The following is a 15,311-nucleotide window of genomic DNA, read 5'->3' as shown; positions in this document are numbered from 1 at the left end:
TACTACATACTATACTAGGAAGACGTTTACACACTACGGGACTGACCATTCTACACCCGACTGCTAGCTATAGTGGGATCAGCTCATCCATGGATGACCTCGATTGTACTGTTCGGCGATTTACCGCGTCGTGTTTATCCTAGACAAATGGATACGATTTCAATGATTATATAATTTTCCCTATTACTTTTATTTTGTGACACATTCACATAAGCGATGAGGTAATCTATATTTTGATAGTAATAGTTGTACTTGGGAAAAACCTTCATTTTTACAGAGAAGCAAACCTTCTAAACAGTCGGGTATTGGTAAAAGACTACATTTTATATTAGTAGGAAATATGAGATTTTCTAGGGTTTTCATACTTATACAAACTTTTTCATTGAACAATTACAAGTCTTTTCTTCAAAACTTTACAAATCAATGACACTAAAATACTTATGAACTCACCAGCTTTATGCTGATCTACGCTTTCAAAATAACTTGTATTCTCAGGTCACCAGTAGACAGGTACGATGACCAGGTTTTGAGAAGACGGAGCAGTCAAGATTCGTCTTTTATTTTGGTTATTTATTATGGTGTTTTATTCTATGAAAGAACACACATGTATTAAAATTTTACTATTAATGCAATGGATGATGTTGTTGCTTGTTCACTACTTTGCATTGTTGTGATACTTTACATGACGTCCTCCGCCCCAGAATGTTTCCGCCGTTCTTGGTTTTGGGGTGTGACAAATCATGCCCCCCTGGCCTCATACTCTATCACATCTGATCTCCGCCTAATCAATCACGATGGGATAACTGGAAAAACACAAGCATTACCTGCTATGAATCATGGTACTCGAACCACGACATCACCTCTCAATTTGCTACAAAGCATGGTACTCGAACCATGACCTCACCTCTCAATCTGCTACAAATCATGGTACTCGAACCATGTCATCACCTTTCAATCTACTACAAAGCATGGTACTCGAACCATGACCTCACCTTTCAATCTGCTACAAAGCATGGTACTCGAACCATGACATCACCTCTCAATCTGTTACAAAGCATGGTACTCGAACCATGACCTCACCTCTCAATCTGCTACTTAGAACCTCCGGAATACCCCCTGTTTTGAGTATAGGTCCTCTGCTTTCGGTAGTACGGGCCTATACTAATTGCCACATCTACCCATACTTTCTACACGGACCATCCCAATGTTTCTAAGTAGCTGCTCAACTTTCTTGATCACCCATCCCATCATGCGTGTTCACTCCACATCGAAACGCTCTACTCTGTCAGCCCACTCATCTGACCATGGTCACCCCTAGGCTCTTCCTAGGTCCTCACACTTCTCCGCCATCAGCTGCTGAAGAACTCCTAATGATGCCAGCCATCTATCTCCTGAATATCATCATATTCACTTGGTAGCTGACTCCCATCATCGAGAGTTCCACAAAGCACGAAGCAAGTAGCATTCGGGCATTGAATAATCTCTACTAGCACGTAAAACCCCTCTAGGCTATTATCCTACTTACTCTCCTCATACTCGTAGGATATCACCGAACTCAAGCAACTTCACCCCACATGGGCATATGGCTACCCTCTCAGAAGACTCCACAAATGCTCATGTAGGTATCTCTCCTAGATTACTCCTCTACTCAAATCCCTCTCTAAAAAGGATTACTGCTAGATACTCTTAGTTAACACATACTCGAAAGCATATCACAGATAACAACAACTCCTAGGCTAAGGCATCACAAATCGGGTCACTCTAGTCCTAAATATGAAATACCTAGCCCATCTCTAGCATGCATAATATCTCATAACATATATCATAAATATCTCATAATACAAAAGTAAGGGTATTTAGGGAAATCACCATTCAGGCTCTGGCTAATTGTACACACTGCTCTTTCTCGTTTTCTCTTAGAAACTCTTGTTCGCTTTAGAAAAATCATTTATTTGAAATTTTTTCTCAAATCCTCAGTTTGAGTCCAGATTTACCCGAAGGTGCATCCGAATCCTTTAAACCAAGGCTCTGATACCAAATTGTAACGACGTAAATTTTCAAAACAAAATTTTCATTTTTAATCATATAATCTTCATAACACATTTCATAAAACATCATTTCTTTAGTTTACAAAACATAACTCTGTGTTTAATCAATTAATAATCCAGGATCCTCGAAACATAATTCTTTCTCTGGTGTGTACAATCAAGCCGGTGCCATCCCGCGATCTTGAGGAAAACCTGAAACACATAACACATAACACGGTAAGCACGAGGCTTAGTGAGTTGACCAAAATACCAGACACATATGATTAGCCATTCGAGGTATAACTCTACGAGACCTTCCGGTACCACAACTCTGGTAGACCTTCCGACCCTACCCATGATGACCTTCCGGTCCTACTTTGTTGACCTTCCGACCCAAATCTGTCGACCTTCCAGTTCAAACCCTGTCGACCTTCCGGTCCAAACCAGGCAAACTCATAACATAGCATATCACATAAAACATATATCACATATCGTGTATAAGCACATAAGAGCTTCCGGACACACATAATTACCACTCTAGATAAGGTATAATGAGAAGACTCACCTCGGCTAGCAGGTAACCGACAAGCACTCAGAAATCTTGGACTAGCCTCCGCCTAACACATAAGACAAGCATCTCAATCATTATCCTCTTTATTACTCATTTACTCCTTAAGTCCTTTTTCCCCTTTTTACCCTCGGGATGGGTAAAAGTCTATTTTACCCCTTATTGCACCACCCAGGAAGTCAACAGAAAGCCAGACTGACTCAACAATCAAGATTGACCTGACTCGCCGAGTCCACTCGTATTCTCCACGTTCTTCCTAGGGTTCACTCAGCTCACTGAGTTGACTCCTAACTCGATTAGTTAACACTGGGTCAAGGCTACAAGGTCAAACCTACCATGACTCGTCGAGCCATCCCATGGACTCGGTGAGTTGGCTCCATCATATTTCTCATTTAGCCACCTGAGGTCAGATCTATAACTCTAACTCATAGATCGAACCTCCTAATACTCAAAAGTTAAATAAAGGTCTGATCTTGATATCCATGCATGGTATATTTCGCTCTATTAAAGCTTCCCAACTTCAAAACCTCATGGTTGCACAACAATATCTTCCTACTTTCTGACTCTTTGTACCTTACAAGGTCCAAATCTATGGCATACTCAGAAGAGGGGGTTTGATGCACCCAAAACCCCACCAAAAGTGATATGAGCCCTAACTTCTCATACTCAAAGGATCTATTCAATAAAACAAGAAAGGTAAGGACTTCATACCTTGATCTGAAGCTAAAGATGGGGATGAAATAGATCCACAAGCTCTCTTCTTGATCCTTGCAACACCCTTGATCTTCTCCCCAAGGAATGACCTCCAATGAGTCTCTTTCCCTCTCTTGCCCACAAATGTCTCTAGGGTTTCTCTCAAGTGACGAATGACACTAATGGGGGGTGTCAAGGAGGCTATAAGTGCCTTTAAATAGGCCCAGGCCCAAAAGAATTAGGGTTTCTGCCAACAACGCTGACTCGACGAGTCATCTCTCTGACTCGCCGAGTCCATTCATTATCCATGTCACCAGGTCGCGACCCTACTCGACGAGTTGAGGCACCAACTCGTCGAGTCCCTCCAAAATCTTTAAATTAAATAATTAAAATATTATACTTGGTAAACCGGATGTTACAGTAAGGTTATTTAGGGTTTATTAATATATTAAAAGTATAATATATTAATATGAAATCATATTATTTAATTAGTATTGATCAATAATTAATTTGGAACTAATTTTGTGGTCAAAAGAGACTAATTAAATATAGGGGGATTGATTATGTAGATCAATCATTGTTGTAGTGCGGGCCAATGATCCATGATCATGTAGGTGGGCTAAACTAATCCATTGATAGTCCATGGAGGTTAAACCCATGGAGCATGAGAATGTGGAAAGTCATGGGTTATTAGGGTTTACAAAGTGTAACCCTAGCATGTACAACACTATAAATAGAGCTCCCTAGAGCCAAAATCGATTGCCCCATCATTCCAAGAGAGTGATAAACGATTTTGAGTTTGCTAGCCTATCCTCTCAAGCCTCCTTTTGCATATGGTGTTTGTGAACCAATAGAGGCATCACACTTGAGGTTCTCAAGCTTTCAAAGGTCAAGAACTCTACCCTATTCAAGAGGTATGCATCCAAAATAAGTTTTATTATATAACTTCAATTGTATGCTTGCTAGGGTGAATGCTTTGGAAAAACAAAATGCATGTATAATTAGAGAAAACATAGATCCAAAGCATTCAGGGTTGCATGTGCACCATAAGAGTGTTATAATGCTCAAAACCCAACAGTTTGTACTATGTACTCCAGCTAAAGTTGATTTATTTGGTTTTACTTATTTGCCTATACCATTAAAAAAAGCATGGCATTATAAAAAGGCTCATTATAGAAATATGAAGGCATATATAATGTTTAATTTATCAGAAAGTCATATGGAAAATATTGTATATTTAATTTATTAATCTTTTTAATTATGGGTATTTTATATTTAATCTATACAAAGGCTCATTATAGATATATGAAGACATATAGAATGTTTTATTTATCAGAAATCATATAGAAGGTATTGTATATTTAATCTATAAAAAAGTTTTATTGTAGATCTCATTTGTCTTTTGATAAATGTTACTAAAACAAAAAGAACTAGCAGTTATAATTATTTGATTTTTCATTTATTAAGGGGTCTCATTTGGCCCCAAATTGGCTTGGAATGGCCCTAATAACATCAGTTTTGATTTTTCGCTTTAAGGAACTATGTCCAATTAAGATGACACTTACACTCCGTTAATGAGTTGTAGCAAATAAAGAAGAGAAGAGAAAAGAAATTAAGGAGAGAAAAGAAGAAAAAAGAAAGGAAAATATATATATATATATATATATATATATATATATATATATATATATATATATATATATATATATATTGTGTTCCCGAGTTTGAGAGAAGTGGAAGGAAAGTTAAACATTTTTGTTTTTTCTCTCAAAATCCTTCCAAATCGAAATAAAAGTTAGGAGGAAAGTGATCATTTCATTTCCTTCAACTTCTTTCTTTTAATAAAACTCATGAACACCAATTTTTTTTATTTTCCTTTCTCTTCCATCAATTTCCTCTCTTTTCTCACTTTAAATTGAATTCGTAAATGGAGTTTAAGGGTTCTTTAAAATTTTCATGATGAAATAAAAAGGAAATCAAAGTTTGTTGTACGAAAAAAATAGAAAGATAAAGTTTTATAAGTGAATCAGTTTGATTTAAAAGGAAATCATAAACGAAGATGAAATCGATTAAAAGTATGTCTCACAAATCACAAAATTGTGACTTTATTTATTTATTTATATCTACGAGTCATGAACTTTTCTATTATTGTTAATATGTAACATTTTATTTTTTATTTTTTGATTTTGAGATAATTATTGTAATATATATTTTTTATTTATTTATTATGTTTTTTATATTGGATTGTATATATATATATATATATATATATATATATATATATATATATATATATATATATATATATATATATATATATATATATATATATATATATATATATATATAACTGACGTGAAGGATGATTATATTTTGTTCAACTTTTGGATGAAAAGATTATTAATACATTGTATCTATCATATTTGTAATTAGCAGTTTATATCTTAGTTTTTACATATTTATATTAGATTAAATTTTTACCTTCATATATATGACAATAACATTTTACCATACAATTTAATTTGTATACAAAGCAGGCATATACGTAGTTTAATATAGTCGTCGTCATTTAAAATATATCTTAAGTTCTTTATCACTTATACTATATCTGTTTTATTGGCACATGTGGCAAGGCAAAGATGAAATGACTAATTTTTATGTTTAAACAGCAAATCTAATTTTTTCTTTAAGTTAATATGTAATTTCATTTATGTCAAATGTTTTAAAAATCGGTTTGAATCGGGCGGTCGAACCGGTAATCGGAAAAGATAACATTCAACTAGCTCCGGTTTTTTTATATTTCTGAACCAGAAAAAACCGATCAGTTTTTGTAAAAAAAAACCAGTTGAATCAGTTAATTTGGATAAAAACATATGGAAATTAAACATTTTTGCATAATAAACATTGATAATTTTTTTCACATTGATTTTGGAATTTTCTAAAAAAAAAACATGGTAAACTTTAAGAAGCTTTTGTATTCATTTAAAACTATAATTTATTTCAGTTTGTACTTTATTTTCTTTTTAATATACATAGACTGATGTAAGACTAATCGTTATATGTTTTTTAATGTGTTTGTATAGATCTATAACTTGTTTTTATGTATCTTTTTAATGTTTGAGTTTGTAAACGTCAAATCATTGATTTATATATGTATGTAGGAAACTAGGAATAAAGATGAAAGTTACGATACATCAGATTATCAGACGGTCGAACCGGTTAAACCGGTTGAACCATAAATCATTCATCATATCGGTTTAACTAAAACATCAGTTTTTAAAACATTGGCTATGTCCACGATGAGACTAAAACTCTCGATCTCAAAGAGAAAGAACATCACTTGATATCGACTAAAATAAAGAACACAGTCAAGACATTGATGTTTGCCATAGAATTCAAGAAAAATTATAAGATCGATTGAAAAGTCAAAACTGATTAATTTTTTTTACATATAATCAAGATCTATAATATCAAAAGGGTCAGATAATGGGTCTCTCACAAATTTTCAATAGCAAAGATATGCTTTTCAAAACCCTACTCCCTTTTGTTGCTTTGTGTACCCTTTCTTGTCTTGTTGCCTTCCTTTTGCTCTCTTTTTCCCATTCTTTTACTTTTCTCTACAGATTTTCCAGTGGGCACCATTCTTTTCACCAGCTCCCATTAAAAAAACTCAATGATATCTAAATGAGTAGTAATATATATATATATATATATATATATATATATATATATATATATATATATATATATATATATATATATATATATATATATATATATATATATATATATATAAATTCACTGAGATCTTCCTAAAGTGAACTCTAGGCTAGGCTTCTTAAGGCTGGTCTGTGAATGGCTTGATGAGCTTACTTCATATGACCTCTCATTCTTCATGCCTTTTGAATTCCTTTCCTTCTGCAAGAAGAAAGCTAGTCCAGGGTTACACCATACATTTTTAATCCAGTTGTAATATATAAATATTAGTCGAAAGTGATTACAACACCATAGAACCAACAAGTTTAGTTTGCAATTTGAATCTTTGTAGGTTAACCATATATATATGAAGCTCATTTCATCGTGTATACCGTATAACCTATTTGAATGTATCAAGCTTCTATTGTATATTGTCTACTTATTGATGCTAAACACAATTAATAAAGTTTAATTGTGTTGAGAATGGGCATATACCAAATACGTCTTAATAGATCAACCATCTTTACAGCATGCAACTAAACTTAAAGCGTTCCTACCATGAATTTGGCCATTAGGGTTTACATATACTATCCTTAATTTGGACAAGTGTCCCTTTTAAATTCACGTAGCCAAATTGATACAATTAAGGAAACCTCATATGTCCGATACCACAAACTTCAAAAAGAGATCTTAGTCTTGTAGGATGTTACCTAGATTTGACGGAGGATGTTTTTTTTTCCTTTGCTTTATGTTTCGCTTCCTTTAACTTGCTAAATTAAAGGAACTACTTTACACTTAAATATTTTAATGACCTGCCAAATCCAAATACCTTTGCTTTTGCTACACATTTATTCTTCCACTTTATATGACAAGCTAACATGTATTTATATATTCCCATGCAAAGCTTAAATATCACTATCACACGTAGAGGGTATCCTATGTGGTAAATTAGGTTTCCGTATGATAATACCTCCTCAAAAGTTACGTTATCATTGTGCACAATGTATTCCATCGCCAAAACTTATTACTCCCACACAGAAACATTCATACACACACACACACACACACACACACACACACACATATATATATATATATATATATATATATATATATATATATATATATATATATATATATATATATATATATATATATATATATATATATATATCTTAAAAGTTTATTATGCCATTCAGAAAATATCACAAAATTAAGAATACAAGTTCAAATGCACTAAGTAGTTATTAAATTGTCTTTGAATCTAATATAAAATGCCTCTAAATAAAAGAAGAAGGGAAAACTTGAAATTAATGCTATCACTATCATATAGTTAGCTATTTATTATTTTTAAAGTTAACTATTTATCATTTTACTATCATTACAAGTAATTAATGAACGGGTGCATATTCTTATATTTTTTTATTAGTTGAAAAGTATCATCATAAATGATCGTCAAACGACTGCATTAAATTTCACGAGACAGAGACATTTCACACTAGAAAGTATTCTAGCGTCTCGGGCTGCGAGAGCAATTATTTCGAAATATAAATGGAAATATATAGCATATATATATGTACCTCAAGGGATAATATGCTCGATTCAAGATCTCCATGTTTAACTTGCATCAAAACTTCCCCGCTACAGAAACCATGAAAAGAATAATTCCATCAGTTTAAAGCCCATACCAAAAGAAAAAGATGAGAAAAGCAAACCATGTATAGAAAGCTTTAATTCTTTCAATGCCTAGTTTTGTAGCTAGCTATAGCTTCTCACTTTTACCATTTTCTTTGAGATAAAAAGTTAAAACCAACCCATGTGAGGTCCCATTATACCCATGCCATGTACACAAGATGAAAAAGGGGGGAAACAAGAACAAGTATAATAAACACAAATGTATAGACAAAAGGTACAAAGGTGTTTCAAAGAGGGGAGCTTTTGACTTAGAAACAATGGGGCCCTTCTAGAATGGCCATAGTTGATTAAAGGCCACATGATGAGAGGGAAGGGATATTTCTTAACATGCAACGATAAGGGTAAATACACTTTTATTGTTTTATTTTAACTATAAAGCCCATCTTCCTGCCATTTGAAAGGTGGATTTTATTTAAGAAGACGCAAAAAGCACATTTACTAGAATAGGACTTTTATTCTATGAATTGACTTTCCTTCATGATAAACAGAATTAAGGATTACTTTAGTTCTCCCAAAAGACATGATTACAGATTTTTACTAATCTACAAAAGGCGCATGTTGAGAATAGTAGACAAGTAATGTTCAGATTACTGATAGTGAAAGATGATTGATAGTAGAAGTTAAATTGAAGGACAATGCAAAAGAACCCGCAAAAGAATTCCCCAATTATTCAGCAAGCATGTTTAATTTGTACATACAGCCACAAATGAACAGTGAAAATTGTCTGCCAAGTTTACTATTCTAAGCTTGTTGTCCAAGCCCTCTAAATTTGTTAGGAATCATGGCATGTACCTCAGATCCTTTTTGGATCATATATTTGTCATAAATAAAGCTACATTTTGCATTTCAAGAAACATTAATTTTAGTAGTAAAAATACATAATTAATAAAAGTTTCACCTTGATGAATTGCACCAACGACCAAAATTAAAATCTTTATCTTGATGAACACTAGACATTCCTCCATTTTCGGGTAATAACTCCATTCCGTGAGTCTGAATGCCAAGCATTATATCAACAGAATTGTCTCCTGATTTTCCATTGCCAAAGACTTCTGATTGTGCTAAGTAAAGATGAAAAATACGCATGATTCGAAGTTAGTACAAAGCATCATGTATTAAATATACAAGACAAATAAGGGGCTTAATTAACCTGATGAAACCAATGCTTTATCAGTAGTCTTTACAGTTCTATACATCTGCAAAACAAGAATAACTTAAATGTTATCTTTCTTAGAATCATAATGATTAATTTATATTGTTGATTATCCGCTAAATTATTCCCAACAAACTCATCAATGATTTAACACAATATACTTTAAATGGTACAACCAAATATTCATTTTATGTCCATATCTCTTCATTTTGTGCAAAATATAATCGATCTTGAGGAATTAAATATCTTAAAAGATTTAGGACAAACCAGAAAAAAATAATCCTTATCTTGTTACCATTTTTTATTTTTAAATAAAAATATATAATAAAAAAGTTGTCTTGTAAAAGAAATAGCCTGTGAATGTGCTTTATGCATTATAAAAAGGTGAATATATATATATATATATATATATATATATATATATATATATATATATATATATATATATATATATCTGTGTGTGTAATGGTGCGAAAAGAAAGTACAGAATAAAAAAGAACGGATCTATTGTGGGGTGGAATGGTGCATGTCTATACGAGGGAAAGACACTTCAATCAATGTACTAAACCATGGTCAAGATGTGTGGTTAAGAAACAGCATGTGATGCTACTAGACATATGTATACATATATCATTGAGAAATGATGGCCTTTTTTGTACTTTCCCATATCTCAAGTTCCCCTCTGAAAAGAGAGAATTATTAATGCTGTTATTCAATTCAATCCTAATAAATACATACAATTGCACAGTGGACTGTGTGTAAACTTGTCTTGGCTTCTAATATCTCTTTGTTTTTAATTCATTAGGTTTTGTCTTCTTCTTCTCTTTTTTCTTTTCTCTCTCTCTCTCTCTCTCTCTCTCTCTCTCTCTCTCTCTATATATATATATATATATATATATATATATATATATATATATATATATATATATAAGAAAAAGTATATTATAAAAAAAACATGTGTCATGGAAAGCAAAAAAAGCTGATTTTAAAGCTGTAACACTGCAGAGCCATCAGATCTTGTAGGAAGAGAAGAAGAAGAAGAAAGAAGAACAAGGTTGCGTTCAAAAGATTGGAGATCGGTCTCTGCATGGGAAAATTCAGTGTGATTTGAATTTATTTTAAAATATTTATTTGTTTTTTTCTGAAAATAAGAAGTTATTCTCAGAGTCTAAAAGTCAAAAGTCAATACCAATAAAAAGAGATCTGTGCCTGGGCCTCATATATCATATATATTGAAGACTTTATATATATATATATATATATATATATATATATATATATATATATATATATATATATATATATATATATATATATATTCAAAGAGGATGAACCAAGAAAAACTAAGATGTATGTCGAGAACCTTTGCTTTGATACGTAATCTAAATAAGGCATTGCCTTTCCTTAAAGAACGAACATGTTGTAGAACTACCCAAGAAAAAACACTTGAGTCTATAAAAAAAATCTGATCGAAAAATAGTACTCTTCTGTTGTCTGACTACAGCGTTGTACATGTTAGCTAGCTTTACGGGAAGGAGTGTTTGAGAATGTTGCATTAGCTAAAAATACTAATACCAGTTAGATTAGACTTAAAACCTCACTTGAAATAATTCGAAAAAATAGGAGAGATATGGGGTAAGCTAGTTTACCTGTAAGTGAGATTTGACATGGGCTAACGTCAGGTCCTTTACATCCATTAGCTCAAGAACTGACTTAGGCGTTGCTCCTATGTTCATTACACAAGCATATCCGCAAACGAAATTAATTAAGAAAGCCAAAAGAACCAATTGATGGATAAAATTTTGTCTTAAATTCCGTAAAAATGAATATAGCAAAATTAGAGAACTTACTTTCATGTCCACCCAAGAGCTCAACAGCATGGACAAAGCGAGCATGGAGGGTCGTCGTCCATCGCATCCTCGGAGCTCTCATGCTACGCTTTGCAGGAAACCTCGAAGACAAGAATCTTGATCGCGCAATATTGTTAAAATTACTGCCATGAGTTAAAGAAGAAGAGCTACTAGAAGTAGCAACAGCGCAAGAATCTAATGAAGCTTGATTATTTTGGTGATGATGATGATATTGAGCTGGAATCTGTAAATTGGGATGAGTAGTTTGGTAAAAAATAGGAATTCCTTTTATGGGTTTCAATAACTCTTCCTGTAAGCTTACTCCCTGGTGATGGTGATAAAGATTTGTTGTGATTGTGTTCTGGTTGAGGCCGGAATCATTAGAATGGGCTTGATATGGTTCATATAAACCGAAAGAGGATTGAGATCTTGTTGTTGAGTCATGTTGGTGGTTTTGGGAGTTTAAAGCTCTCGTCCAGAAATGACCTAAATCAAAATCATGATCTTGATCAGTTGGATTTGATGTTCTCCAACTTATTGAAGTGGGTTGGGTGTTGGGTGGGCTGATTCGAAGAGATAAGTCTGGTTGTGAAGGAAAGAACTCCATTTTCACTTGCAAAACTCTCAACTTTCTCTCTTTGTCTTGTTGCTCCAATCTTTTAAGTATAATCAAGATTTCTTGCGAGGGGTTTGTGGTTTAATGGAGAAAGATGGAGATGGAGAGTATGAAGTGAAGGGAATGGTTTGTATATGGTATGTGAAGTATATGTGTGAAAATGACACTTGAAGAGACCTAGGGAGAGAGTTCGGGTGGGGTAGAGTGGGGAGGGGGCCAAAATTTCTGTATGTGGACGTGGGGGTAGGAAAGAAAGCGAGGAAAAGGATGAAAAGTAAAAAAGTGAATAAGTTTGAGACTTGATTCCTTTACCATCTTTAACTTTTTCTTCTTAAGTTTTAGGTTTAACTTTATAATATATCCTAAAGTATTGCATACAATATCCGAAATCTAAGGAAATTATTGAAATAATTCAACTCCTAATATATATATATATATATATATATATATATATATATATATATATATATATATATATATATATATATATATATATATATATATATATATATATATATATGGAAAAGTGAATATACCCTTAAGGTATATAAGCTTAGGTATCCAAACTCATAGTAATACGTCTATTTGTTTGATATATTCATTATAATATTGTTAAACTTCAATCCTTAACTTGATTTATATTCAATATTTTTAAATTTTCACTATTATCTTCTTTTTACATCACATCTTTTTATCGAACACTTACTAGGCTATATATATTATTGTTGAAAATGATAATTATATAAGAGGAAGATAAACATGAAATTTATAAAAACTTTGAAGTAATTCAATTTAGAAGTTGAATTATAAGAATATTGGACAATTACAATGTCTATATATGATACAAAACGATATAGTATGGTGAGTTTGGGTACCTAAGCTTATATACCCTTAAGGGTATATTCACTTTTCCCACATATATATATATATATATATATATATATATATATATATATATATATATATTCAGTTTCATTTGAGACCATACTAATTTTGTGAGACCGGGAGACCAAATCTAAAAATAATTTTAAAATGCAAAATAAAAGGAAAAATCTAAAAATCTTTTTTTAATTATTATTTTTGGAACTTTAATTACCTAAAAAAAATAAAAAAATACCGTTTTTTTTTAAAATACATGAAATAATATTATAATATATTATTACATTGTAAATATTCTAATGTGATATTTAGAATGCTAGAATATTATACTAGATTTCTCGGATCTGTAGAATATTCTATTATTCTATTAGAATATGTAAAAAAATATTTTTATTTATTTATTTATTTTTTTGGAAAATATAAATTCCGAAAATAATATTTGAAAAAAAAATTTGAAAATTTTCAATTATTTTGCATTTTAAAAATGATTTTTGTGTTATCTACCAAATGAATAGTTAGGATTACGTCTCACGGTCTCACAAAATTAGACCGTCTCACATAACTTAACTATATATATATATATATATATATATATATATATATATAGAGAGAGAGAGAGAGAGAGAGTGAGAGAGAGAGAGAGGAATGATCATTTGAGAACTTATAGTTTTCCGAGAACCTGAGAACTAAAAGTGGAACGTTGGATAAAAAAAAGGGTCAAGATGCATAATAACGTTTTTGTAATTAATCAGAAAACTAAAGAGGAGGGGGCATATCAATTAAATGAGACAGGGGTAATATAGGAAACAAATATATAACTAAATAATATCTTAAATCTATTTTTATTAATCGACATATCTTAAATCCGTGAACTAATTATTTTCCCCATATCTCTTTCTCCATCTCTCTCGTTGTCGTTCTCTCAATCCCACAATATGCTCTAATCGACCACTCATACATATTCATCGTTGTTTTCCCCATATTAGGATGTCAATGGAAATGTGAACACGGAGTATGATAGATCAGAAAGCATTTTTGTACAATCGTGATTTGGATTCAGAGAATAGACCCGTATTGATGAAATCGGGGAGTTTGGCAAGTTCTTCGATTTCAACACATAATTTTAGAAATCCATGTATATCGATTTATATTATTGCATTAATTTTGATCCAGTGGATTGTAACAGAACTAATATTAAATTGTTGGTTATTTCAATTAGAGATGGAATGAATCTGTATGGATTAAAGCGTTACCCTGTTCTTCATTTATCAACGACGATCTCATATTTAAAATCGTTTTAATTCAATTTTTCTTCCTAATATGTGGATCTATTCATTCTGCACTCAATTTCAAATGATGAATTCTACAAATCCCATTTGATATAAATTAGGTAATTCGAGATTCAGAGATTCTATTTTGAGCTAATTATGCGTAAGTTTTATCTGTTATTGCAGAAGTCCAGCATATTACAATACTAAGGAACTGATGATTCCATTAATAGAACTGGAAACAGAAACCGGAATCCAGCATAAGGCAACTGACATTGAGGGGGAATTACATGAGATGCGATCAGGATTTCTGTATGAGAGGGAGAAAAAAAGGCAAGCTGAAAATCGTCTGAATGATATGAAAACTCAATGGGGGAGGATTCGAGAAAATTTAGCTATTGTCGGATTGAATCTTCCTTTAGATCTTACTGTTGTGGAGGATCATCTAGCTAAAGATCCTGGAGATGAAATATGTCATCAGGTTGATGTTTTACAGTTTGTTTGATGAATTGCCACTCAATCAAAATCTTAGCTAGTTCATTCATATCTAGAATAAAATCATTCCAGTAGAACACACACACATCTGAGAACTATATCATGTGTATTTTTTTCAGAGCATTAGTGTGACAACCCGATATTTCGGGTCAATGTAATGTAAAACCGATCAAATTTAAGTCAAAATGTAACCTTCCTAAAATCTTATTCGGATTAAATAAAGTAATAGGAATCATATCAAGGTTTGCGTACATAAAAAGAACGTCCAAATCTGACTCCGGATGAGGAAGTTATGAAATTTTGAAGAAATTCCTTAATCACGTCATTTTAATAAATAAATAATAAAAATAATTTCGGAATTAGCCAACGGA

The 15,311-nt window shown here is 32.1% G+C and overlaps 1 protein-coding gene across 1 annotated transcript; it reads right to left on the bottom strand.

Annotated features, from left to right (window-relative positions):
• Positions 1-7,086: 7,086 nt before the first annotated feature.
• On the bottom strand, positions 7,087-12,476 carry LOC145056924 (putative transcription factor KAN2). Its single transcript, XM_079004656.1, has 6 exons — positions 11,683-12,476; positions 11,482-11,558; positions 9,830-9,875; positions 9,578-9,740; positions 8,565-8,625; positions 7,087-7,206 (listed from the first exon to the last, which is right to left on the bottom strand). Exons 1-6 carry the CDS (start codon positions 12,287-12,289, stop codon positions 7,087-7,089), a joined length of 1,074 nt encoding a protein of 357 aa, XP_078860782.1. The 5' UTR covers positions 12,290-12,476.
• Between the last annotated feature and the right edge of the window lie 2,835 nt (positions 12,477-15,311).

The sequence above is a fragment of the Lactuca serriola genome, chromosome 6 (genome assembly GCF_051521515.1).
Source record: "Lactuca serriola cultivar US96UC23 chromosome 6, Lser_US96UC23_V15, whole genome shotgun sequence".
NCBI lineage: Eukaryota > Viridiplantae > Streptophyta > Magnoliopsida > Asterales > Asteraceae > Lactuca > Lactuca serriola.
The sequence above is the reverse complement of the archived record's forward strand: the minus strand, read 5'-3'. Positions and strand labels throughout refer to the sequence as shown.

What these genes read in the sequence shown, in the direction of transcription:
- LOC145056924 (XM_079004656.1), bottom strand. Translation starts at nt 12,289, where the DNA reads ATGGAGTTCTTTCCTTCACAACCAGACTTATCTCTTCGAATCAGCCCA. An exon ending in CGTTGGTGCAATTCATCAAG is followed by an intron (nt 8,626 to 9,577) that starts GTGAAACTTTTA and finishes TGGTTTCTGTAG; the next exon opens with CGGGGAAGTTTTGATGCAAG. An exon ending in CGAGCATATTATCCCTTGAG is followed by an intron (nt 7,207 to 8,564) that starts GTACATATATAT and finishes TTCTTCTTGCAG; the next exon opens with AAGGAAAGGAATTCAAAAGG.